The 27,516-nt window shown below is 44.9% G+C and overlaps 1 protein-coding gene across 1 annotated transcript in view; it reads right to left on the bottom strand.

Annotated features, from left to right (window-relative positions):
• Nucleotides 1-27,516, bottom strand: part of MYO1E (myosin IE) — a 214,086-nt gene that overhangs the window by 39,956 nt on the left and 146,614 nt on the right. The window contains exons 17-22 of the mRNA XM_042941875.1: nt 24,600-24,706; nt 16,885-16,983; nt 7,597-7,741; nt 3,614-3,728; nt 3,238-3,407; nt 3,009-3,154 (exon numbers count right to left, since the gene is read on the bottom strand). Of these exons, the coding sequence (XP_042797809.1) occupies nt 3,009-3,154; nt 3,238-3,407; nt 3,614-3,728; nt 7,597-7,741; nt 16,885-16,983; nt 24,600-24,706 (782 nt within the window). The remainder of the gene's footprint in view (nt 1-3,008; nt 3,155-3,237; nt 3,408-3,613; nt 3,729-7,596; nt 7,742-16,884; nt 16,984-24,599; nt 24,707-27,516) is intronic.

Raw genomic sequence — 27,516 nt, 5'->3', positions numbered from 1 at the left:
GAGGGGGACAAAACATAAAAGACTTAAATATAGAGAACAAACAGAGGGTTGCTGGGTGGGTTGTGGGAGGGGGGATAGTCTAAATGGGCAAGGGGCATTAAGGAATCTACTCCTGAATCAGTGTTGCACCATATGCTAACTAACTTAAATATAAATTAAACAATAAATAAATTAAAAAAAAATAAAAACCTTATCAGACAGAGCCCCAATTATGAGATTTGATGGTACCCATCTCATTACCTACAATGGGAAAGCAAAGAACACAGGCTCTTACACCCGAGCTATTGGGACTGGCCTATATGTTTTTCTTTAGCTTAAACTTTCTTTCCTAGTCTTTAAAATTTTTTTTAATGTTTTTTAATTTTTGAGAGAGAGAGAGACAGACGGTGAGCGGGGGAGGGTCAGAGAGAGAGGGAGACACAGAATCCAAAGAAGGCTCCAGGCTCTGAGCTGTCAGCACAGAGCACGATGAGGGGCTTGAACCCACGAACCATAAGATCATGACTTGAGCCAAAGTCAGACGCTTAACTGACTGAGCCACCCAGGCACCCCTAAAATTTTCTTTTAAGATTTTATTTTTAAGTAGCCTCTACATCCAACATGGGGCTTGAACTCATGACCCGGAGATCAAGAGTCCCATGCTCTACCAACTGAGCCTGCCAGGAGTCCCAGACAAAGCCTCTTTAGACCAAAATAACCACAATACCGAGATCACACCTAAGGAGATGAACACTAAATCCTTCATATCAAATATTTGGTCATGCTCTCGTTTCCCAAACTGTTGCATAGTTGTTTTTGCATGGTTGGTTGGTTTGCTTGGGAGCTACCAGCCCATTCTGCTTTCCCGATGGTTTTAAGAGTTAGAGGTGGTCCAGAAGACCAAATTTATGGGCACGGTGATGGTCTTAACTAGAAGAAACCATGGGGCAGTCACTGCAGCCAGAGTCAAGCACTAAGCCTCACAGTGTTCAGCACACATACACACAATACAACTTTTTCCCTAAAGTGCAAGACATCTGTTAAAATCCTTCTCTATACCAGTGTTGAAATATTTTGAGAACACACACACACACACACACACACACACACACACACATGCACGTCTGGTGGTCTGGTACCACAATCCATTTCTACCCTGGTTTTGATTCTGCACATACCATCACCCATGTGGTGGCATTCCTCACTCAGATTACTGGCCTAACCCGGTAGTTGAAGGAAATGAGGGAACAGTATGAATCTTGGTGAGGGTGAGGCTCAGTGACTGCAACATGCACAGATCACAAGTTACAATGACTCAGACTCTTTTCTCTCCCCGGAGCCAGAACAACTTTTGGGCTAAGCACCTCATTTCATTACATCCTCTAACAAGGAAAGGCCATAAGGGAGCACATGTCCAGACCATGAGGAAGCAGCAGCAGAAGTTGGTTTTAGCATGAGACACTGCAGCCCCAGAGGCTGTGAGACAAGACAAGACAGAAGGAAAACATTTGAGGGGGGATATCCCACACCTTGATAAACCTCAAGGCCTAGACAAAAAGGATGGTGTCAAAGTGCCTTATATAAATGGAGACATATGATTATTTATGATCAAGCACTGCCTGAGTGGTCTGAAGGCTGAAGACACAGGCCTGGCAATAACAACAGGAAGAATAATAATCACTCTCAGAGTAACGAGCACATGTGCCCGGAACTATGATTCCCTGGCATTCAGCCACTGCCCCTGTCAAGAGAAAACAGCAGGTTTAGGCGAACCCTGCTTAGCCCAGGTGTGGCGTTTCCCCATGCAAGGAAAAAAAGAAGCTTCCTGTTGGGTTCCTTGGAAGAACAAGGGCAGCCTCAGCGCCCAGCTCGCCAGGAAGTGTGGCCGGCAGGCTGCCCAGCTCAGGCTGTGGCCCAGCTGGTGAGGTGAATGCTCAGGAAGATCTTCTGGAAACCGGACAGTGCCTAGAACTCTTGCTTGAAATCCACAGCACTGAGACCCACCTGAGGTGGGGTTTGCCAGAAAGGCTGCTGATGGACTCCTCTGCTTACAAGTTTCCCCCACATCCTGAGCTGCAATGTTTTAAACCCTTGACCTCACAGCACCACCTGGCCCTTTATCAGGAAAACTGGGAACAGAGAGAATCAGAAACCACCGTGACATAGGCAAGAATGGACACAACTTGAAATCTGTTTTGGATTATCACACTGGAGCCAGGATTTCCAGCCGGGTAGATAGGATGCCTGAGCACACAAAACCCCGGCTTTTTCCTGAGAGCAGCCGTTTTGTCCTCCGTGTGGAGTAAGAATTTAGAGGTATCCCGATTCCAGGAAGACATGTTCATAGACCACCAGGACATCACGACTGTCAATGCAATGGTAGCTCGTAGCCTTGCCCCCACAGAAGCAGCGGTCTCCTCAGAAGGGCCCAGGGATGCCACTCAAGGGGGAAGCCACTGAGCTCAAAGGGGCCTTTCTCCCTCCTTTCTTAGCCTTCTGTAACTGGGAGGATTTCCTCTCATCAGAGAGAATTCTGAGCAGGGCAGGATTTAAAACAAGTCTCCTTACACGTACAAGCCCCTCTGCCAAAAGAAAGCCGGCGCCTCTGCCTGTGAACTTGGGAGTTGAAGGGGGCATTGAGCAATGACTCCAGGCTGCCTGGGCCTTTGCTGGTGAAATGGGTCAGGTCTTCGAGGTGGGGGAGGTGGGCTTCAGGATGGGACTCTGGTCCCTTGGCCCCACTTCAGTAAAAGCATTTATCCTCTGTTTTGGATACCAGGTTTTTCTCTTACATTTTGTGGGAAGAAAGCATCTGAGTTCCCCTTGACTAGTGGAGCTGACCAGAAGGCCACTTCTTGGAATCTCATTCCTGAGACCAATGAAGGTCGGGTCTTCTCAGGGAAGAAGAGGAAACTCAGTTTTCTTCACCAGGATTTTGACAAGGGGGGAGCCCGGCCAGGCCTTTCTCCCGGCTGTTTGGAATGGCGGAGAGGCAAAGATGAGGAGGACCAGGCAGCCTCGCTGCTCACCTGAGGGACACGGACAAGATTCTCTCCATCTCAATTCTCCGCTTCAGCACTTCCTTCACCAGGCCTTTGTCCGGGCCCTGTTTCACTTTCTCTCGTCCGATTAAGTATAAGCACTTTGGAGTAAGAAGCAAGTCTCGCTTTACACCCTGTAAGGAGAGGTGCTTTAAGAAGGTGGGTGGACATGTCAAAATGGCCACTTTCCCCACAATGGGCAGCGGTCAGTGTGTACCTTGAACCTTCTGTCATACTTGGTCACTGTGTCTGCAAAGTCGATCTTCTCCCTCTTGCCCACAAACTGCTGGAGTTCCGGGTGTTCGTCCATCCCGATGTAATCCCCGATGAAGTTCCTGTTAATACTGTTTCTCCTTCTCTCTTTCTTGTTCAATAGGAGGTCTGAGGCTGCAGTTCCCCAAAGGCCAGAGAAGAGGGAAGGGCCAGGGCCCCAGAAAGAGGAGGAATATCGTGTGGAAATACACAGAGAAACTCAAAATGAATGCAAGATTTTAACATGTGACATTATAGGCAAAGGAAAGCGAACTTGTAACTTTGAGCTCAAAGTTATTCTGGAGCTTTGTTAAATGCATGAAATAAAATGACTAGAATACCTTCTTCTCTCATTTGGACGTATTTCTTCCGGGCCACAAATTTCCTCCATGATTTCTGTATCACTCGAGCATATCCATCATACTTTCTCTCTCTCATTTCTTCTAGAAGAAATAGCTGTGAACGTACAGAGGGAAGATGTGAGCCAATTCATAAGACCTCAGCATCACTTTTTTTGGGGGACACTCAGTTTAGTCAAGGACATAACATCGGGAGCAGTTTCTCTGACTCATGAACAAAAGTGAAAAAATGATTACTAGGGCATATTGTTTGTAATTACAATAATGTCTTTAAATATTTTTTTTGAGTTTATTTATTTTGAGGGGGTAGAGGGGCAGAAATATAGAGAAAGAGAGAGAGGGGGAGAGAGAGAGAGGGGGAGTGAGAGAGAGGGGGAGTGAGAGAGAGGGGGGGAGAGAGGGGGGGGGAGAGAGAGAGAGGGGGAGAGAGAGAGGGGGAGGGAGAGAGAGAGGGGGAGGGAGAGAGAGAGGGGGAGGGAGGGAGGGAGGGAGAGAGAGAGAGAGAGAGAGAGAGAGAGAGAGAGAGAGAAAGAATCCCAAGCAGGCTCCATGCTGTTAGCCCAGAACCTGATTCAGGGCTGGAACCCACGAACCATGACCTGAGCCGAAATCAAGAGGTGGAGGCTTAACCCAGGTGGCCCTGTAATCACTATAACATCTTTATCTCTCTCTGTTTTCTTCATTTAACTGAACACATAACAGAAAACAGCTGTATCTGGTTGTTAGTCGGGCCTTGAAAATGTGTGCTCTGCCTTGCTCATAATCATAATCTCTGCGAATCAAATGGGTGGTTCCACGTTCATCCCCTAGTTTTCTGCCTTGATCCAAAGAGGATGCTAGATGAAATGAACTGGAGGAAGCCACGGTTTAGTGCTGCACGCAGCCTCTTCACAGAGTTTCCAGCTCTTGCAGGAGCAGACCTTGTGCTGCTGTGGAAGAGGGCTGCCTGATTTTCAGGTCCACGAAAGTGTAGACTTTTGGCTGCATAGATTCTCCAAGGAGTCATTGGGCCAGAGGGTTATAACCAGTGCAACTGGAGCTGGACATAAGATGTATAGCCGGGACATGACTTCACCTAGCGGAACTGGGACTGTTCTGTGTAAGGACCCAGGTCTTGAGACTCAGCCCCCTTTAACAATCCTGACTGCTGCACCCTACTCAAGGAAGCTCTGGAATAACGAAGATAATAGCAAATAGCTGTAATGTACCGGGAGCCCACTATGGGTCAGGTATCATTCTAGATTGACATTCTAGAATACATTATTTCATTCAACTCATCAGCAACCACACAGGCCACACAGGTCCATCATCTCCATTGCACACAGGAGAAAATTGGAACTAAGACTGGGTGGGAATGGAAAGTGACCCAAGGTCTTTCAGGCCTTGCCAGGCTCTTCCTCACTTTGGCATATAAGTCTGTCTCTGTAAGTCTGTACGCGGTCAACTCATGAAATGGTGGGGAACTTTCTCGCTCACCTTGGCAGTGGTTTTCATGACTCTCTAGGAAACAAAAGAAAATGTACCAATGAAAACAAGTAAAGCTGATGAAAAGTCACTGCGGATATGTTCCAGAAGTAAATAGGAGAATTTGAAGGCAGCCAGGCTCGATTTGGTGCCTCTGTTTATCTGGATCTATCCTCAGGAGCCACATCCGTCCCTTCCTGTCACTAAACTTCTGCTTCTCACAGCCCTAGCTGTGCAAAAACAACACCTCAAACTCAGAAGGGAAGGGGCCGCTTCATTCCGCAGCTGTCACTGCCATGTACAACAGGGATGGGGAGCATATTTCTGAAAACAAAAGGAATACGTGATTTAACATTTGGACAGAATGTTTAAAATCTGAGCCCTGTGGTTGCCTCTTTGAAGAATATTCGTTGGTCTTTCTTATCTTGGTGTGTTGGGTTTCTGAGTAAGCCTTGTTTTCTTTCGTTCCCAGAACTATTTTGGGAGTGTCACAGAGAATGCACTTGTGACTCAGAAAGGAGGAGGCAACCAATTCCCAACCTCCTATAGATGATATCAAACATTAGCTGGGTTTTAGGTTTTTTCCAAAAGCCATGGAGGTTAGAAATCAGGGAGCTTCAAGAAAAAAAGGAAGAGAGAGAGAGAGAGAGAGAGAGCTCCCCCCACCACAAACCCCCAAATCATGTACACATGTACCAAGTAAATGGAAACCAAACCCTTTGGTGTCTAATGGGGGTTCTTTAGGCAAATGGGTTATTGCGTACATTCAGCACATCTACGCTAAGAGTCAAGGCAAAATCACAAGGCAGATTCTTAAAAACCAGCTTTTGTAGAAGTATTCGCAACGTCAGGACTAGACGTGAATGGCTGAGTGATGGGGGAGGGGAGAGAGTAGTGAAGGTATGTGTGCGGTGTGCGCCTGTGTGTAAAAAGATGGGGAAAAGGAGAAGCGAGTGACGGCAATAAAGCATTCAGGAGGAAGACAAGGAAAAGAAAACCCAAAATAAACCTTGATGTTGCAAGTAAAACCCCACAGCTCAACTAAATCAGAAAAAAAAAAGGTACAAAAAATGTTGAAGCTGTCCTTATTATACATGGAAATTTAGCAAGACAAAAAAGTAAAAGCGGGTACAAAGCAACAGAGGAGTTCTGCATTGTACTGATAAATCACTCCATCCCATTTTAGAAAGAACAGGAACTGCTCTGTGGGTTGCTTAATGGTGCATGACACAACATTTTCATTTTATATTTGGAAATGACATTGCTGTGAAACTACAAATAACTCAAAAGTGGAAAATGCTACCACAAACTTTTCATAAACGGGTTCTATTGATGTGTGCCACTGATTTATTTAATAACTTTTATGGCTCTTAAAGCCATTCAGTCCCAGCCATTACCATTTCTGAGTCTCCGTCTGATCCTCTGAGGCAGAACAGCAGCTGTGGGGCCCATTCTAGGGGACGGAACTCACTGCAAAACCGGGGTTTGTCTAAAGTCAAGTGTTTCCGCGGTCACCAACACTGCCGGTTCGCATGGTATTTCCCCTGGATCTGATGACTAATTTTGTCAAGTTCACCAGAGACTCTTGAAATGGAGTCTTGTGATTGGCAAAGGAATCTCAAGAAATGATGATGTCCAACCCTGGTTAGTTCCAGCAGCTTCTCCACCTTAAAAAGTAATGTCTTTATTCCATAGTCCCAGAGCTACCTGGGCAGAAGAACTGAGGGGTTCTGCTATAAGGAATCCAACATAGGAACTGGGAACTTCCTATAGACATTCATGAGGCTCACAGTGACCATCTCCCCATCAGGAATTATTAATTAATCTGTGGAGATCTAGTAAGTTTGTTAATTGTAGAACTTATTTTTGAGCTCCTTATTGGTAAAAATTTGTGTTCTATTAACCCAGAGATTTCTCCTCTTCCCTATTCAGCTCCTCAAAGTTCTTTCCAAGCTCCCTCACGGTCTTCAAGATCTAGTCCTAAGACTGCCCACCCCAGAGCTCTGTTCCACCTTCAAGGAGGAAATCTGTGTGTGTAAATGACCTGTTTGGTGTCACCCAGGTGGAGGATGTTAAGTTTACCCAAGCCTCCTTAGTTAGACAAAGAAGTCCCTTTTCGCTGAGACTCTACTGGATACTAGAAGTAACTGGTGGGCACCTGCTGTGAGCCACTGTCTGTACAAGGCTCTGAGTACACAAACATACCAAAGGGGCAAGAGTCCCTGACCTTGAGGAGATGGCCATCTAGCATGGGAGAGAGACAGTAAGAAAAGGAACAAGATGACGACATCTTTTTACACATGCTGAGCTCTCTGAAGGCTCTGCAGAGCAAGGGTATGGGGAATGACCTACACTTACATTGGGAGCAGGGGAGAGGACACCGAAGGCATAAACCAAAGAGTGAGAAAATGAAGGCAGCACGTGTGAGAAGGGGCAGCAGAAGCGCTGCGCGAAGGGGTGGGGGGCACTGAGGACATGACGGAGGGCAGCGGCATACTCACAGACTCGGGGGCTTTGATGAACACTTTGCTCCTCCCGAGCTGGAACTGGTCACTGTCCATGTTGACGGACTGCAACAAGTGGAGGACACCTTGTTTTTCGTCCCCTCTCCACAAGGGCCAGGTGGCTTTGGTCAGAATGGCATACCTGTGAGGACAATTGGGGACAGAAGGCTTAGCCTCAAAGTGGACTGCCCACCAAAGACACCCACTGCTGTGTTTCTTGGTGATCCATTCACCTCTGCTCTCGGCTTAGGGATGGATCTCAACAGCTGAAAAATCCGCTGGGTCTGTTATTCCCATTCTGGAGCATCCATCCTACCCACTCCCTATCTATTTCCATGTTAACACCCTGGGGAAAAATCTGCTTTTCCTTTCTACTACTGTCTAAAAATAGCACTGCTGAAGGTCGCCAGTGACAATCTTCGGACAAAATCAAACGTTCTTTTCTCGATGGTGATCTCCCCTGATTTCTTTGGTGTGCTTAATGGTTAATGCCAAGAGTTTTATAAAGCCCCCTGTAAGTAGCAGTTATTACTAAGTATCAACATTCATCTAGAGTCAAGAGGCCCTGGTGTTTGGTCCTTGGCTATTCTCTCTACTTTCTCTTCTGCTGACTATGTCCCTGGGAGGATGGCTTCTTCATGCACACGAAACTCCTTCCCTCCACAGAGCCTTGCCCATGCTGTTCCCTTTACCGGGTGTCCCGATTTGGGAACGCCTCACGTGGCTGGCTTCCGTGGCGCTGTCCCTCAATGACACTTGCAGAGGGGCCTTTATAGACTACCCAAGCCAGAATAGCACCACTGTTATTCTCTCATAGAAAAAAGTATTTTCCCTTTAGAGTATATATCCTAATTGGTAATTATCTTAATGTTTGTACTTATTTTATTTCTGCCCCCTCTGTGAGGACAAGAGCTCCATGAGGCGAAGCCACACCCGAGCAGGTGACAGTGCACATCCAGCAGCTCACACAAAGCCTGGGGCTGGGCAGCAACAAGGAACAGTAAGTGGCTAACATCTACGGGGTGCTCTCCCTGCATCAAGTGCCGTTCTTGGGGCATTAGGTGCATGGTCTCATTTTATTCTTCCAGCCACCTGATCAGGTTGGTCTTTCCGTTTTACAGAGGAGGAAACAGAGGCAAACAGAGACTCACCTAAGGCTACTTAGCTAGTAACTCTCAGAGCTGAGATTTGAACCCCCATCTGTTTCTTTAATCACAATACTACATATAAGCCATGGATTGGCTTATGTGTAAATTTCTTTTTTAAAGGTCATACAGTCTACTACATGTTTATGTTACAAACATTGTAATTCTGTAAGAGGCTAACATAACAGAGACAGAAGCACACTACATGATGTCAAATACAGAAAGTCTCAAAGACTTAACATGGAAGGAAGGGAGGGAGGGAAGGAGGAGAAATCAGCGAGGAGTGCAGGAGAGAAGTTGGAGCGCATGGCCTATGCGAAGGCACATCTAGACACAGCAGTGAAGGGGCTCCAGGTCTCTAGAGAAGCCAGGTCCTCCTTTGCTCCCAGAAGCTACTACCAGGATTAGACAGACTTATGGCATCTAAGGGAGAAGGGAATCTTAAGAAGAGCGGCCATGCTTTCAGGATCCAGAGCTTGCTAAGAAGACAAAAGCCGGTATTACCCTTAGGGTCAGCTGGTTGGGACTAAGATGATTCTAGGGAGCCTCTCTCCTCCTCCCAAATATCCATATTTTGCTTGATAATGTCTTAAATGTCTTGGAGAAGCCAATTCTTCTATTCCCTAGTTAGAGATAAAAAGCTTAAAAATGAGGGGCACCTGGGTGACTCAGGCAGTGGAGCATCCAACTTTGGCTCAATTTCATGAGTTCGAGCCCCGTGTGGGGCTCTGCTCTGTCAGCACGGAACCTGCTTTGGATCCTCTGTCCTCCTCTCTCTCAAAAATAAATAAACATTAAAAAAACATATTTTTTTAATGTTTAGAAAAAGCTTAAAAGCGAAAATACCTAGTTGAAGCCACACATCTGCCTGAATTTATTTCATATGTGGCATAATAAAATCAAACAAATGAAGCCACATATAAATGACTGACAGCAGAACCTTTCTAGATGCCACTGGGGGGCTTGGTGAACAAGTAGCAATGTGCTGGCAATCTAAATGGATGAGGGAGAAAAATTCATGCCGGCTATGGGTGATAAAGAAAAAACTAGGACTCTGACGTGACAAGTCTTCAAGAGTTCAGGCCTGGTTTAATCTAATCAAAATTTGAAAGGAAACAGTCTGTATTGTGCAAACACAAACAGGTAGCTCTTCACACACACACACCCCCACCCCCATTAAAATAATGCTACATTTCTCATTTGATTTTTTTATAGTAAGCAATTTTTTTTCCAGAGACTTTCTCTCCCTTTTCCTGACAAGGCTTCTAACAGTTTGAGTCTGGGCAAGACATGGGGTTTGAGTGGCATCTCCGGGCCCTCTGATCATGGACCATGGCAGTGGCCCCTAGCTTTCCTGAAGGCTGATGTGCCCTCCTCACTTCCTTTTGTCTTCATTGGAGACACCAGGGCATAATTCTAAATTTTTTTTTTATGTTTATTTATTTTTGATAGACAAAACACAAGGGGGGTGAGAGGGGCAGAGAGAGAGAGGGAGACACAGAATCCGAAGCAGGCTCCAGGATCTGAGCCATCAGCACAGATCCTAACGTGAGGCTTGAATCCACAGACCATGAGATCATGACCTAAGCTGATGTCTGTCGACCAGGGCCTAATTCTAGTATAAGGCTCTCCCACCCCCAGGTCACTGTCTTCCTCCATGATATGTTGCTGGGAATAGGGTGCACAGGGCAATGCCTAACTGGTGCCTGTGAGAATTTTGGAGACGCGAGGATCATGGCTTACATTCCTTTCATCACGTATTTTTAGTTTAAGACCCAACTATGCCAGTATTTCATCTCAAGCCTGTGCACTGGTTGTTCTCTTCACCTCTGACTGGTGGGCTCCTTGTTATCTCTCAGATGACCAACTGATGTTTCCTCCTCAAAGGAAATGCAGCCCAGACCCCACTGACCTCTAGCTGCTGGCACTGGAGTTGAGGATGTTCCTGACATCCAAGGACACAAAGGTCTTGGTAGCTAGTAAGTAGGACACTCTCGCCACCTCATGTATTCCTGAGCCTTCTATTCTTTCTTCTCTTTTGCCCAGGATATGGACTGACTTTCCTCACAAGTGTCCCTTTTCCACCCCTACATTCTGAGAGTCTAGGTCAAGGTCAAGGGAAGTATGCTAGTGAGGAAGTGTAAATGGTGCCACAAAATAAACTTTAGGGGGCGCCTGGCTGGCTCAGCAGGTGGAGCGTGTGACTATTGATCTCAGGGTTTTGAGTTTGAGCCCCACGTTGGATGTAGAGATTATAAATAAACTTAAAAAAAGATAAATTTTAGAAAGCTCTTCTATTCCTATCAGATTTTTCTTCCTAAGAATCAGGATCCACATTTGGTCTTATTCCTCCAGCCACAGTAAGGGGCACATGCTGCTTAGCTCTAAAAGTTGTTTTCTAAGAGCTTTTTTAACACTTTCTAAAGATATAACAGTTTTATCGGGAGTGGTGAGTAGGGTATTCCTTCTGAAGGCAGTGCAGGATTTAGTTCAAGAGCACACGAACCACCGGTGAGGCTACTAAGGCATCTTCTGGTTTTTAGTCTCTAATTCTCTGTCAAGAGGGATGGTTTTGATAAATACAAAGCATTTTTCCGAGAGGAAATGAATACACACAAAGGCCCATTTCCCACTTGCTAAGCCTATTTTCTAAGCTCTAGGTTGTGTCTGAACCACTCTCTGTTTAGACCTGTGGGCTTCCTTCCCGGGGAGGGCTGTAGGAGGTGTGCACACAGGCATCATGCTGTGCATTAATACATCCTTTTCCTTCAGGTTGTTACTTACTCACTTGGTGGGCTTTCTGTGGATATGTAGAAAGCAGCTTTGTAAACCACGAGGTTACAAACTCCTCTCAGCCATGAGGAGAATAAAGGTCTGGGGTGCCTTGGTGGCTCAGTCGGTTAAGCATCTGACTTTGGCTCAGGTCATGATCTCGTGGTTCATAGGTTTGAGCCCTGCATCAGGGTCTATGCTGACAGCTCAGAGCCTGGAGCCTGCTTCAGATTCTGTGTCTCCCAATCCCTCTCTCTCTCTCTCTCCCTCTCTCTCTCTCTCTCTTTCTCTCTCTCTCTCAGAAATAAGCATCAAAAAATAATTTTTGGGGCGCCTGGGTGGCTTGGTCGGTTAAGCGTCCGACTTCGGCTCAGGTCATGATCTCACGGTCCGTGAGTTCGAGCCCTGCGTCGGGCTCTGTGCTGACCGCTCAGAGCCTGGAGCCTGTTTCAGATACTGTGTCTCCCTCTCTCTCTGCCCCTCCCCTGTTCATGCTCTGTCTCTCTCTGTCTCAAAAATAAATAAACGTTAAAAAAATTTTTGAAAAAAATAATTTTTTTTTTTAAAAGGAGAAGAAAGGTCTGACATGGTTGAATTACTCACGGAGGATCACAGGACAAGACAGACAGTGGCAGACTGTGGACATATTCTGCATGAACAGGACCTCAGACACACACCTGATGGAAAACAGCACTGTCTCTGGAAAAATATTCCCTGCCAAGGACATAGATGGCCTTCTAGCCCTTTTTGAGTATTTTTTTCTTGAAAAACAAATTTCCTTCCAAACTTTATTTTTATTCCTCCCCTAGCATTCTCAAATCAAAAGACACAGGACATCAAAAGAGCCTGCTTTGTGTAAGACAGGGCTGCCCATTTGTCTCTTCTGAAAGGAAAAGACTCTGCAGGAGAGCTAGAGGAGAGGCCTCCAAGGATAGAATCCCTTCAGGGAAAGTCCCTCAACGGAAAGGGCGTAACAGAGATTCACTAAATGTTCACTCTGTGTCAGGCACAGAAGAAAGGACCAGGCACGGGGTCAAGAAGCTAGCATGGCACTTGACAGAGGTCCAGATATTGTTACCAACAAGGTTATTTCACGGCTCATTGAAGGAGCTGCTGGAAACATGTAACACAGCCTGTTCAGGGTGGCTTAGACATTCCTGTCAGGGGGCACGGACTCCTGCCCTCCCCAGTGTGGGTGCTCACAGCATTGCTTATGGAAGTTAAATTTGATGGCTTGTCTGTTTTTAATGTTTACTTATTTTTGAGAGAGAGAGCAGGGGAGGGGCAGAGAGAGAGGGAGACACAGAATCCGAAGCAGGTTCTAGGCTCTGAGCTGTCAGCACAGGGCCCGACCTGGGGCTTGAACTCATGAACTGTGAGATCATGAACTGAGCTGAAGTCAGACACTTAATGGACTGAGCCACCCAGGCGCCCCTGTCTGGTTTTTTCATTATTTTTAAAAAAATTTTTTAAAGCTTTACTTATTTTTGAGAGAGAGACAGACAGAGACAGAGTGTGAACAGGGAAGGGGGAGAGTGAGAAGGAGACCCACAATCCAAAGCAAGCTCCAGACTCCGAGCTGTCAGTACAGAGCCCGATGTGGGTCCTGAACTCACAGCCTGAGAGATCATGACCTGAGCCAAAGTCAGACGCTTAACCGACTGAGCCACCTAGGCACCTCTGTTTTTTTTTATTATTGTTATTATTTTTAATGTTTACTTATTTTTTTTGAGAGAGACAGAGCACAAGCAGGGGAGAGGCAGAGAGACAGAGAGATACACAGTACCCAAAGCAGGCTTTAGGCTCTGAGCTGTCAGCACAGAGCCCAACACAGGGCTGGAACCCATGACCTGAGCTGAAGTCGGATGCCTAACTGACTGAGCTATGCAGACACCCCTGTTTTTTTAAATAATATGGAAGGAAGGAGGTCTTTAAGAATTGGTTTCTTAAAAACAAAAACAAAAAACACCAGTAACAACAAAACCCCACAAAAAACCATGGTTAACTTTTTAAAAATAGCCGTTTAGTTTTCAATAGTGATATCAATTGGGGAGAATTTACAGGTATCCAATCAAGGGTTTTTAAATACAGGAAAAAATATTGAAGGAGGATAAAATTATGAATGTTTTGGCATTGTTGAGGGCAAGTCTCTCTGAATTAGGGAAAGATGGAGGAAATACTTTTCATTCACTATTTTCTGTATTTAATTTCTTTCTCATTAAGAAAAAGGACATTTTCAAAGATATACAGTTTGGCAAAAAAAATTTAATGATTAGTTAAGCCATGGTTCTCATCTGACTTTGCACCTCCCTGGGGACATTAACAATGTCTGGATACACTTTTGGTTGTCACAACTTGGGGGAATAGAGGGTAGTGGGTGGAGGCCAAGGAATTGCTAAGCATCCCACAACGAATACTCATCCAGCCCAAAATGTCAATAGCTGAGGTTGAGAAACCCCACTCTAGCTAGTGCTATTGATTTGTTTAAAGGAGAGACAAGTCGTTCATAATTAATATCTCAGCTGTTCGTCAGCACAAGTTGCTGCTCTAATCATGCAAGAACTTGACAGATGTATATTCTCCACTTCCTGAATACTTCTTTTCATACAGTTCTGCTTTCGCTATAGGTGTAGTGGCCCCTTTAACCAATTCAGAGAGCAGCAAGGGTGAAGTTTACTCCTAGTCCAGTCTGCCTTCAAAATTATCAGGAATCTCAACTGTGTGGAGACAGAGTCAATGGGACTTTATTACATGGGATGATCCACCCTCTTGTTAAGCCTCTCTTGACCTTCCCCATCAGTGACCTTTCACAGATGAGGACCCATGCTGGTGACCAGTAGGCTAGCCATTCCAATCTCAGGACACGAGAAACAAGAACAGTCCCATGGAAAACACTCCTTTATTACAAGTACTGTGTTTCCAAGACCGTAATGAAGCTCTTACTCAGCCTGCTCCTTCTTTGCTACAGAAAATTTGAATTAAAAAAAAAAATTCTTAAATCCTTTTCCTGTATCTATACCAGGAAGACATAGTTATTTTCTGATTAAAAACTAAATATGGCTTCCTTCTTTCTTTCTTTCATTTTTTAAAAATTTTATTATGTTTCTTTATTTTTGGGAGGCAGAGAGAGACAGAGCATGAGCAGTAGAGGGGCAGAGAGAGAGACAGGGAGACACAGAATCTGAAGCAGGCTCCAGGCTCTGAGCTGTCAGCACAGAGCCTGATGCGGGGCGTGAACCCATGAACCGTGAGATCATGACCTGAGCCAAAGTCGGATGATTAACGGCCTGAGCCACCCAGGTGCCCCTCCACAAAACCATTTTTAAAAAAATTTTTTAACATTTACTTATTATTGAGAGACAGAGACAGAGCATGAACATGGGAGGGGCAGAGAGAGGGGGAGACACAGAATGTGAAGCAGCCTCCAGGCTCTGAACAGTTAGCACAGAGCCCGACGCGGGGCTCGAACTCACAAACCATGAGATCATGACCTGAGCGAAAGTCTGATGCTTTACGGACTGAGCCACCCAGGCGCCCCGAGGCTTCCTTCTTTCTTCAAGGAAAGTAAATAGATGTAGAAAATACAGCGGGGCCCCATTAATGTAGAATCGTTAGAGAAGTTACAATCATGTAATATTTTAAAGACACTAAATTCTACCTTTTTCAAAAACAAAGAACACAAAATAAGAGCAATTTAAGTACAGGTCCTGCCAAATACACTTTATTGGAAATGTGAAAATCAGTTTTTTATACATGGGCTATACAAAAATTTTGAGGTTAAGTACTTCAAGCTTATTTTGTTTCTGTTAAACGTTTATTTTGAGAGAGAGAGAGAGAACGAATGAGCAGGGGAGGCACAGAGAGAGACAGAGAGAGAGAATCCCAAGCAGGCTCTGAGCTATCAGTACAGAGCCCAGTATGGGGCTGGATCCCATGCCCCGGGGATCATGACCTGAGCCAAAATCAAGCGTTGGACATTCAACTGACTGAGCCACCCAGGCGCCCCTTTAGGCTTATTTTCTTAAATAGGTTAAATGTTTTCCTGAAATCATCTTCACACTATTAATCTGGTCAGTCAAGTTAAACCTCAGCCCTTCCGTGTCAAAATTATCATGAATTCTTGCACTTCTGTGTTACACTCAACAGACCAAATACTTGTGGCTGCTGACTTATTCTACAATAAACAATGGTAAAAAGAATTCTGTTACAACTTAATAAAAAAGGACAAATAGCTTAGTTTAAAAAAGGGCAAAGGAGCTCAACAGACATTTATCTAGTGACCAAAAAGCACAAGAAATATGCTTAACGTCATTTCCCATTAGGGAAATGAAAATCAAAACCACAAGATGCCACTTCATACTCCCTAGGATGGCTATAATCAAAGTCAGATACTAACAAATGCTGGCAGGGATACAGATGGAGTGGAATCCTTAAACACTGCTGGTGGGGATGTAAAATGGTACAGCCACTTTGGAAACCAATCTCACAATTCATCAAAAAAGTTACAAAGTTGCCATGGAACCCAGTAATTCAACATTTTTTTTTAATGTTTATTTATTTTTGAGAGAGAGAGGCACAGTGTGAGTGGGGGAGGGACAGAGAGGGAGGGAGACACAGAATCCAAAGCAGGCTCCAGGCTCTGAGCTGTCAGCACGGAGCCTGAGACGGGGCTTGAACTCACGAACCTCAAGATCGTGACCTGAGCCGAAGTCGGATGCCCAACTAACTGAGGCACCCAGGCATGCCCCCGCACCCGACCAGTAATTCTATTTTTAGGTAAGCATGCAAGAGAAATAAAACCATACGTCTATGCAAAAAAGTGTACACGAACATTAACAGTAGCATTATTTGTCATTCACAATAGCCAAAAAGTGAAGACAACTGATGCCTATTAGCTGACGGATGAACCGGTTAAATGTAATACACTGCGATATTGGTGCAAGGGAATATTACTGGGTGGTGAGTCGGAGAGAAGTGCCGATACTCACTGCAGCATGGATGACCCATACAAACGTTATGCTAACTGAAAGAAGCCAGACATAAAGGACACATGTTGTGTGATTCTACATCTACACAATGCCCAGAATAGGCCATATTTTGGAAGTCTTTTTATCTGAAAGAAGTGTGGGCCCAGGGCAGGAGGTGAGGGGAGAACTGGGGGGGTGGTGGCTAGGGAACTCAGGTTACTTTTTGGGATGATGAAAGTGTTCTCAAATGAATTGCAGTGATGGATTCACAACTCTAGAAAACCATTAAAAGCCACTGAATTGTATATTTTAAATGAGTAAATTATACGTTAAGTGAATTATATCTCAATAAACCTGTTTAAAGAAAAAAAAAAAAAAAATTCCAGTCACCAGTTTCTTACCTCTGTAGGAATTTTTGGAAGATGCGCCGATAGGCATAACCAGCTCTTCTCACTCGGATGTTTTCTTTTAGACCCAGGTATTCTACTTGATGCTTCACTCTGTAAAGAAGAAAAAGGAGCTGAGACATTACTGGATAATTCTTTCACCTCACTCTCCTAGCCACTATCCTCTCAAACCCCCAATCACAAGCAATAGGGAAACACTGAAAAGATTAGAATGTAAGAGCTGCTTTTAATGAAAACAGACCAGATGGGATGCTGCCCAATTCATGAATAATTAAATAAAGTCAATTTGATCTCCACATTTACTCAGTTGAATTTTGTTACAAAAAAAAAAAAAAAAAAAAAAAGACTAATTTACAGGGTTCAGAGTCTGAGCTGATCATCAGGTTATGTAATATTAACTTAAAAAATATTTTAGGGGCACCTGATTGGCTCAATTGGTTCAGCCTCTGACTCACGATTTCAGCTCAGGTCATGAGCTGGCAGTGGTGAGATCAAGCTCCACGTCGGGCTCTGTGCTGCTTGGAGCCACCTTGGGATTCTCTCGTTCTCATTCTCTCTCTCTCTCTCTCTGCCCCTCTCCCACATATGTGTGCTCTCTCTCTCTCTCTCTCTCTCTCTCAAAATAAACTTAAAAAATATTTTATTGTCAAATACAGCAATTACAGAAGATTTTATGAATCTATTTCAAAAAAAATAGTATAACAAAAAGCCGATGCCTATCATTGAAATTATAAACAAAAGTAGCAGTTTTTCAAAAGACTAAAGGAAAGAACTTTTTTTTTTTTTTAAGGTGAGGTTCTTATTTATTTATTTATTTATTTGTTTCTCCCCTTTTTTTGAGGGGGAGGGAGGGTCGGAGAGGGAGAGAGGAAAAAGTCAAGCAGGCTCCATACTCAGCATAGAGCCCAACACGGGGTTTCATCTCACAACCACAGGATCATGACCTCAGCCACAATCAAGAGTCGGACACTCAACCACCTGAGCCACCCAGGTGCCTCTCAAGGATACAACTTTTAACTTTGTAATTAAATGATGGTAGAGCTATTTTTGTTTTCAACCTTAATTTAATAGTAACTCTACACCTAGTGAGATTATACTTCTAAAGCTTTTCAGATACAGTGTAAGAAAGGGTATGCAAAATGATGAATTTGAAATGCCCAAATTAAAAACGTTCTAATAATAATTGAAATTACAGTTTTAGTTGGCTTTTATGACAGTAAATAACTGTCAGCATGTTTTGGACAATGGATGCAGGCACTACTAGATTAATGTTCCCACATGGGATTTTCTTATCAGAGAAAACGCCCCATACCCCACACCTTGGGGATTCTAATTTAGTAGCCTGGGAGGTCTGGGGTGGTACACAGACCTGTCAACTGTGAAAACTCGCCTGTTCCTGAGAAGCACGGTGTCCCGGAAGCCGAGTGGCAGATCCTGGACACTAGCTTCTGATCGCCCCTCGCGGAGGTAAACGGGGCCTTCGATGCAGATGTTATGTGGGCTGGTTGAATACAGACACTCGGAAACATGATATTTGAGGGAAACAAGGAATAAAAAGGACGCGTCCTCTCTCTGTTGAGGACACAGTGTCAGCATTGTGGTGTGGCAGGGAGGCAGCTCCCGTTCTCCCCACTGAGCACATTTGGGGTCATCTGCACTAATGATGGCTCCTGCTCCCGGAGAACAGCCCCTGGTGAACTGCTGCCCTGGGAAGACAATTAGCAGCAGCCTCCCTACCACTTCATGTAGGTGCCCGACAGCTGTCTCTCCAGCAGGGCTCTCACGAAAGCCACATTTCCAACCAGGATGCACGCTTGCGGATACTGTCATGTGTCAGTCTGCACGGTACACTGCAAGGTGCTAGCGAACAGGAAAAGGCCATTGCCATGGTTCCTGCAGAAGACCTTGCAGGCAGCACAGTGGTTCACAGCCGGCTTCCGGAGCTGGGTTCCCGGTATGCCCCTGGCTCTGCCACTACCTCACCTCTCTATGCCTCACTCTCCACTCCTATTAAGTGAGGATGCTGATGTGAGTTCTTTCTTCCTAGTTGGGTATATTCCACGTACAGCACTAGCTGGCTCCTGGCATGTGTGACATAAAGCTGCTATTATTCTAATATACACACAGGTGAAATAAGTAAACCAGGACAGCAGACTAGACAAAGAGGTGGATTTTTCATAGTGAGGAGAGTCTCAGAAGGTGACGTGTCCCTGGGTCTGGAAGGATGAGTTGAACTCACCAGGTACAGAGGAGGGAAAGGCAGGGGGCACAGTGGAAGCGAAGGCACAATGATGGGAAAGTCTGTGGCATGGGTGGGTGAGGAGCAGGTGGAAAACTAAGCTGGAGGTGGGGATAGTCTTGACTGCCCTGCGAAGGATGTATGAGAAAAGCCTCAAGTCCCAGTGTTCCTACTTGAACCAGAATCCAGAAATGTCAACTCCTTCAAGATAATTACTTTTTTTTAAAATTTTTTTTAATGTTTATTTTTGAGAGACACAAAGAGAGCCCAAGCGGTGGAGGGGCAGAAAGACACAGAATCTGAAGCAGACTCCGGGCTCTGAGCTGTCAGCACAGAGCCCGATGCAGAGGCTCAAACCCACCAACCATGAGATCATGACCTGAGCCAAAGTCAAACGCTTAACCAAATGACCCACGCTGGCACCCCAAGATTAATACTTTTTAAAACAACCTTTATAGGGGCACCTGGGTGGCTCAGTGGGTTAAGAGTCCAACTCTTGGTTTCAGAGCAGGTCATCATCTCACAGATCGTGGGTTCGAGCCTCATGTCAGCTCTATGCTGCCAGCGTGGAGCCTGCTTGGGATTCTCTCTCTCTCTCTCTCTCTCTCTCTCTCTCTCTCTCCCTCTCTCTCTCTCTGTGCCCCTCCTGCCCCCCAAATAAATAAAGTTAAAAAAAAATTAAACAACCTTTATAGAAAGAAGTAATATTCAATACCCACATTTGATTTGTGACACATATCTGGTTAACTAAGGGAGTAGAAATAATGAATGTTCTTTTCTCATATCCTCCGAATCCAAAACTCACCATTAGCCTTTTCTCTATTAAGAACAATACACATGAGGGTGTCAGTTAGAGGTACGTGCTCATTTTAAGTGTTTTTCATAGATGTTGGCTTCCTCCCAAGCTTTTGGGGCAAGGGAATGTATCACCCATTGATTCAAGTAGAAATGTTCAGTTTCCACAACTGAAAAAATATGCCTCATGTTAAAAAACTGGTTTCATTCACTGTAACTTCCATCACCAGGAAATTTCCTTATGGGAATTTTCTCCAACAGGACAATCTGGTTAGCAAATTCTGTACTGATTTCTGTAATCAAAGGACCCAAGGTGATTTTTTTCGTGTCCCTGCAGCGCTGTGACCTCCTCAGTGAACACCAGCCAGGCTGCCAATGCCCAGTCGTGCCATTTCCCTGGTCATGCCATTCCGCCCCTTGGGGTAAGTTCTTCACAACTTTCCTTGGCCATTAACGCAAGTAGGTCAAGGCCTGAGAGCCCTGCTGGAGCAGCCATTCCGAACCCAGGGCAGGCAACTTTGCCGGAGCCAAACAAAAACACATTTTCAACAGGAAAAGAAAAATAAACCACACCCCATAAACTTGTGGAATGAGTAACCCTGTCCACCGAGAACTTCAATTGACCGTGTAATCCTGCCAACGAAGCACACTGCCTTTCCTGGCCCTTGACTCTCCACACTCAGAAGCAAAACCATCTGTCACACAATAAACCTGAAACAGGATCGGGGGCACGGGGACGCAGCTCAGGAAGCAATCCTACTGGAAATACGAATCAACACCGGACCAACACATACCTTAGGCTTCTTGACACCTGTTTACACGGATGTATGTTCTGAAGTTCCTTACTTCAATACAAATAAATGACGGGATTAAGAAAAATTAAAAAAAAAAAAAAACAAAAACATCACTGTGGGGGATTCTACGAGGATTTACTGAATAAATGTATTGCTAGTCTCAACTTCTCCATTTTCTGATATTTCTATGACTCAGTTTGGATTTTATGAGAAAGAAGCTTCAGGGACGTGAAACTTTCAACCAATAGCTACTGCAAAATTTCTACGTTAGAGGGACTTTGAGCAGAGAGATCTCCACGGGGTAAGGGAGAGTGGGCTGGGAGGGGCTGTATTTGTAGGGGGAGCAAGATGTTTTCATTTAAGATAATGTTTATTGGAAAGGGCTGGGGAAGGGAAGCTGGATGGGATACGGAGTAGGGGGAAGGGTGGGCTAAAGCTCCCCTCAGCCTCACCTCTGCTTCCAAGACTCCTGTAATCTATTTCTGAGGTAGCCTATGTCATCACCCTTCTAGTGTGTGTGCATACACGTGCAAGATGTGATGCAGTGTGTACTTGTGTGAACGCATGAGGGGGGAGTGTGGGAGTGATGTGGAGACAGGCAGAGGCAGGCTGACAGAAGTGGGGCCAGGTCTGGGAGAGTTCATTCGGTGGGACTGAAGGAGATCCCGTTCCGAATGGACCCTCTTAGTTTATTTATTTATTATTTTTATTTATTTATTTATTTATTCAGTATATGAAATTTATTGTCAAATTGGTTTCCATATAACACCCAGTGCTCATCCCAAAAGGTGCCCTCCTCAATGCCTGTCACCCCCCCTCCCCTCCTTCCCACCCCCAATCAACCCTCAGTTTGTTCTCAGCTTTTAAGAGTCTCTTATGCTTTGGCTCTCTCCCACTCTAACCTTTTTTTTTTTTTTTTTTTTCTCCTTCCCCTCCCCCATGGGTTTCTGTTACGTTTCTCAGGATCCACATAAGAGTGAAACCATATGGTATCTGTCTTTCTCTGTATGGCTTATTTCACTTAGCATCACACTCTCCAGTTCCACCCACGTTGCTACAAAAGGCCATATTTCATTCTTTCTCATTGCCACGTAGTACTCCATTGTGTATATAAACCACAACTTCTTTATCCATTCATCAGTTGATGGACATTTAGCTCTTTCCATAATTTGGCTGTTGTTGAAAGTGCTGCTATAAACATTGGGGTACAAGTGCCCCTATGCATCAGTACTCCTGTATCCCTTGGGTAAATTCCTAGCAGTGCTACTGCTGGGACCCTCTTAGTTTAATGAGGAAGAAATGGAGGACTGAGGAGATGAAATGTCTTACTGAAACTACTTAGTGGCAGGCCAGCACCACAAGACAGTTCTTCCAGATCCAGTCCAGCCCATTGCCCTAGATCAGCTGTTCTCAAAGTATGAGGTCCAGACCATCAGCACTGGCATCACCTGGGAGCTTCTTAAAAATGCACATTCTTGGACCCCACCCAGACCCATTGAATCTCTGGAAGCAGGGCCCAGCTATCTGAGTTTTAACAAGCCCCCTAAGGGATACTTTGGTGCATCCATAAGCTTGAGAACTAGCGTAGGAAGGCAAAAAAACAAACAAACAAAAAAAAAACCAAAAAAAAAAAAAAAAAACAACCAAACAACCCAAAACAAAACAACAAAAAAAACCCAAGAAAAGACATTTTCTATCATCAGGGGGGAAGGGGTGATGCTGCTGCTGCTCTCTTAGCCTCAACGGAGAAACTGAGTGATGTGTTTCAGAAAAGCAGAAGGCAAATTAAGTACTTCAAGGGGAAGGGGATGGTCAGGTCCACCCTTTCAGAGGAGCTCACTGCAGTGGAAGAGAAGATCCCAGGGAAACCTGGTAACTGCCGGGAACGACCACACAGCCATCAAATGGGTAAGTCACGAGAATAATTCCCAGGGCAGATTAGAGACGCTGGATCAGGGTCAAACTGATGTAGAGAAAGACTGTAGGACTTGCTAATACAAGAGTCACCCGAGGCCAGACTCATCACCTAGGGGGAGTGAGCCCTCATTGGAGCCTTGGAATAGCTACCTGATAGTGTTTAAGAGGAATCTCTGCTGGCAATTCAACAGAATTGACACTTTAGGAATGTGCACCTGTTTCGCCTATTTTTTTCAATTTTATTTTATTTTGAGAGAGAGAGAGAGAGAGAGAGAGAGTATGTGTGAGCAGAGGAGAGGAGCAAAGAGAATCTTTTTTTTTTTTAATTTTTTTAAAGCTTATTTATTTATTCTGAGAGAGAGAGAGAGAGAGAGAGAGAGAGACAGACAGACTATGAGCAGGGTAGGGGCAGAGAGAGAGGGAGAGTGAATTCCAAGCAGGCTCCACGCTGTCAGCACAGAGCCCAATGTGGGGCTTGAACCCATGAACCATGAGATCATGACCTGAGCCGAAATCAAGAGCTGGACCCTTAACCTACTGAGCCACCAAGGCACCCTGAGAGACAGAGTCTTAAGCAGGCTCCATGCTCAGCACGAAGCTCAGTGTGGGGCTCAATCCCATGACCGTGAGATCGTGACCTGAGCCGAAATCAAGAGTCGGTCACTCAACTGACTGAGCCACCCAGGTGCCCAGGAACATGCATCTATTGACGAGAGGACTCAGGATATTGTAGACTGACAAGATGATAGGCTGCTATGTCCCGCAGCATCAAAAGGTGAGAAAACAGACTCAAGCTGCACATGCAGTGGGAAAATACAAATAAGGACCAGAAGACACTGATTGCTGGAGCCTGGGCATTTTCCTCATAACTCATTTTTTTCCCCTCTTGTAATGGATCAAGTCTCAGCTGCCTGAATGCTCAGAAAGGATCCTGCTGGCAGGACAGCAATGGACCTACACATATCTCTCAGGGGAGGTGGCTGGCGGCCATGACTTTCCCTCCTGGTCTTGCCATTGTGGAGTTTAACCTCGATAAGTCACTTGATACCTAAGTTTATCTAGTTTTCGCCAAGAGAGAAAAGACAAAAGATAGTAATTCTGTACGCCCCTGTCTAGGGACCAGACTGGTGACAATTGTGGGCTCCTCCCTCCGGTCCAGTCATCATAACGCCTTGCCTGGGGCCCTGATCCCCATGTGCCCATGGACGGTGCCTCTTAGGAACATGCATCTGGATCCTCCAGCTGGATAAAATTGTATTTTCTAGTCATCCTTAACATTTGCCTACTCAACACCCCCATTTCATCCTGCACAGGCCACATCCCTAAATTCCAGCTGCGGGAGGAACAGTGACCCAGGATTCCTCAGGAGTCAGAGAGGGGAGGGCTCACTGCCTGCTACACGCCACGTGTCTCCCTGTGGCTTGTTCCCTCCCAGACGCAGTCACTCTGCTCACGAACACAGTCCTCAGAGGCAGGTACTGAACCTAGAGCATGCCCCCAAGACCCCTGAAAATGACAGATTGCTTTCCACCAGCTCTTCAGACCTTCACTCGTAACCCTGAGTGAGCATTCCAGGCCACATCCTGTGGGTACTGATGAGGAGCTGAGTGCACTAAGAATGTCTACACGGGGCCTCACACTAATTTTAAAACCATCCTGACTCTGCGGTCTTAAGGTTTTTTTGTTTTCTTTCCATCTGTCTCCAGACTAGCCAAGTTCAACATTGTAAAATGCTAACTCTGGACTGAATGGCACAGCTAACATTTTAGGAGAAGACAAGAGGGGAGGGGGGAGGGAAGCTTCATTCCTCATGAAAAAGTTAAGACACAAAGACATGAAACACACCCGAGAACAATTTAAACTGCTTCTGCCCTTGGCGTAGGGTGGCCCTTTTGAGCAGCGGGAACATGTACCAGGGCCCACCCCCGCCGGCCTCAGCTTCCCCGTCTGCCATCTTCACATACCTGCTTTCCTCCCAGTCTCTGGGCTTCTTGGTTTCGTTCGGCTTTATGCAGCGGATGTAGTGAGGTGTGCACTTCATCAGGGTGCTCACGAGGTCATTGGCTTGTTTCTAGAAAGGAAGAATCACATCAGGTGGAAACACAGAACTTTTTCTCAAGCAGACCAACTTTCCAAAGAGATCTGTGAAACTCTAGCGCAGACATTTATAGCTAGAAATTAATCTTCAGGACTTGCTCGTTAGGCTTCCCTCTGCTCGACTATACTCTCTTAAGGCTCTACTGACTTTTATGATGATTCTAACATCCGCAAATGGGTTTGAAGTTAGATTTTTGAAAACAATCAGGTCTTCTCAGTATAGTTAATAAAATAAAACAAAAAAACCAAAACCAATACATCTTCGCATGTAATTCTTTTCATGAGGAACAAGGAAGCATGCCAGTTATTAACAAATTAAGCTGATAGAGGGCCTTTGCAAACACATTGTTCTCCTAGCCTTTTTTGGTGCTCGAGTGGGGTGGGGAGGAGAAATTATTTGCAAGATTAAAGCATTAGAGGCCCCTGTACTCTCTTTCCAGGCAATTCAACCAATGTGAAGTCATCTTATTAAAATGATGGAAATGAATAAAGAGTGAGAGATAAGCTCAGAATTTATAAATTGTTTCTTTTTTTAAAAAATTTATTTATTTATTTTGAGAGAGAGACAGCATGAGCGGGGAAGAGACAGAGAGATAGGGAGAGAGAGAGTCCCAAGCAGGCTCTATGCTGTGACCATGGAGCCTGACGCGGGGCTTGAAGCCACGAACAGTGAGATCATGACCTGAGCAGAAACCAAGAGTCAGTCGCTTAACCGGCTGAGCCACCCAGGTGTCCCTTATACATCTTTCCATATGCCACTTCGCTCACCTGCTTCCTCAGCATGTCCTTTTATAAACCTGCAGCATCTGAGCCATATTGGTGTGCCATATAACCTACTCCTTCACAAAATATCTAATATGAAATCTTCTCTCACTACCTGCGCACTGGGTACCCAAAAGGAAACTGGGCTCAAGCAGAGAAAGTCACATAAATAAAGCTGGAATTGCTTATGATGTGTTTAAAATTATGAGTATCTCAAACTTGGAGGAAACAGGAGCAGGGCCCACATCAGCATTCCCAACACCACACAGCTGTGCACTCGTGGGGCCCAGGATGGGGTCCACGCAAACCCTCCTTCTAAGCAAATCAGTGTGAAGAGAGAAAACCTCTAAAGGAAAATAGAGAGAAGGGATCTCTAAAGCCAGAAAACCATTACAAAGTCAGCAGAAGAGATCTGCCTCCAGTAGGCAACTCTCTCTCAATTAGGGCTTTTCTGTTTTCATGGGTTTGGGAAATCTGAAACCCTTGAGAAAGACGCTTGAGTATATTCAAAGCAAGATGTGCACTGGTGAATTATGTGCTCTGTTTAGACGTGCCGAATATAGCATTTTTTTGCAATGCTTAGAAGAACAAAGCTGCAGAGGTTGTATGACCAAAGCAAAGCTCTACAATGAAAAAGTAAATTGACTCGTATCTCCCTTTTCGATGGAGATTGTATTTCAGAACAAACCTGATGATCTTTGCAACACATGAGGTGCAGCTGGGCAGGGCCTGCTTCTAACAAAGCTTTCTTTTAAGTCTCCAAACTTGTAATTTTTATTTTTTCTATTTTAATTTTTTAACTTTATTAAAACTTTTTAATTTCCAAGAATAACTTGGCAGACCTTTCGTCCTAAGCATTTCACAACATACCTTCTTTTCACCTTAGCGTGAGAACATATGGGGGCAAGTGCGATTTATGTTACCTGCCCCTTGCCTTAGTTCTCTCTAGCTCAAAGTAGTAGTGGGGTTAACATTTACTGAATATGCACCAGGGGCTAGACATATGGATCCTCTCATTTCTGCCTCAGGATTCTAAGAGATAGCTACTATTATTATTATTCTTCCCATTTTTAAGACAAGAAAACCAGACCATAAAGAAAGTATTGCTCAAGATGGCACAAATTATAACAGAGTTGAGGCTTGAACCCAAATGTGCATACCACCAAGTCTGTTCCTTAACCACAATGCTCTCCTGCCTTCCTAAGCAAGATAGGAGATCTTTTGGTGTGATGTAGAAGGAATGAACAGAATGAGCTGAGAGTAGATAAAGTCTTTAGGTTGTGGGATAATTCATTTCGGCAAATAGGACTACACCTTACCCATCAAAATTATCCTGAATTTAGTTATGGAGTCAACTTTAGATGTCTCCTGAGCTGGTTGGGAAGCAGCAACCAGATTTATCCTGACTCTGGACAAGAACAGTCCATGAATTAGGACAGAAGGCGACCAAAGGCACTTACTTGCCCAACAGAAGCATAAATCAAAACACGCAGACGGGGCAGTGAGAAAAGGCTCAGGGTGAGGCTCCTCCTTTTATCCTCAACACAGATTACTAGCAAGCTCGAGGTGGGGTCTTGCCTCTACTATTTGCAAGCTTTATGACAAATCACTACGTTTCTCTGGGCCTCAGTTTCTCCACCTGTCAACGAAGAGGACTGAACTAGAAGACCTCTAACATCTTAACCTAAAGGTTGGAGAAAATGTTAAAAGTCAAGCAGTCCAGTCCCTGCACAGTGCTTTCATCTCCTGCCGTATCCGCTCCTCAGAGTCTCCGCTTTCACTTGGATGAAGCCGCAATCCCGTCCACTTTGCCAGCGCTGAGCTCGGTGCCATTTGCCAACAGCACTGATCTTTGGCTCTAATTTCAAAACTGGTCCCTTCCAGCCACAACAATGCAGAATTTAGTGAAGCCTCAAAATCAAAAAGCACTATTAAATATAGAATACTATTACTTATAAACAAGAGAACAGGAGTTCTCACCAAATGAATATTCATTAGTTAGATCCTACAGATTGGTTTGAA

The sequence above is a fragment of the Panthera leo genome, chromosome B3 (genome assembly GCF_018350215.1).
Source record: "Panthera leo isolate Ple1 chromosome B3, P.leo_Ple1_pat1.1, whole genome shotgun sequence".
NCBI classification, from domain to species: Eukaryota; Metazoa; Chordata; class Mammalia; order Carnivora; family Felidae; genus Panthera; species Panthera leo.
Note: the sequence above shows the minus strand (reverse complement) of the source record. Positions and strands in the feature narration are given on the sequence as shown.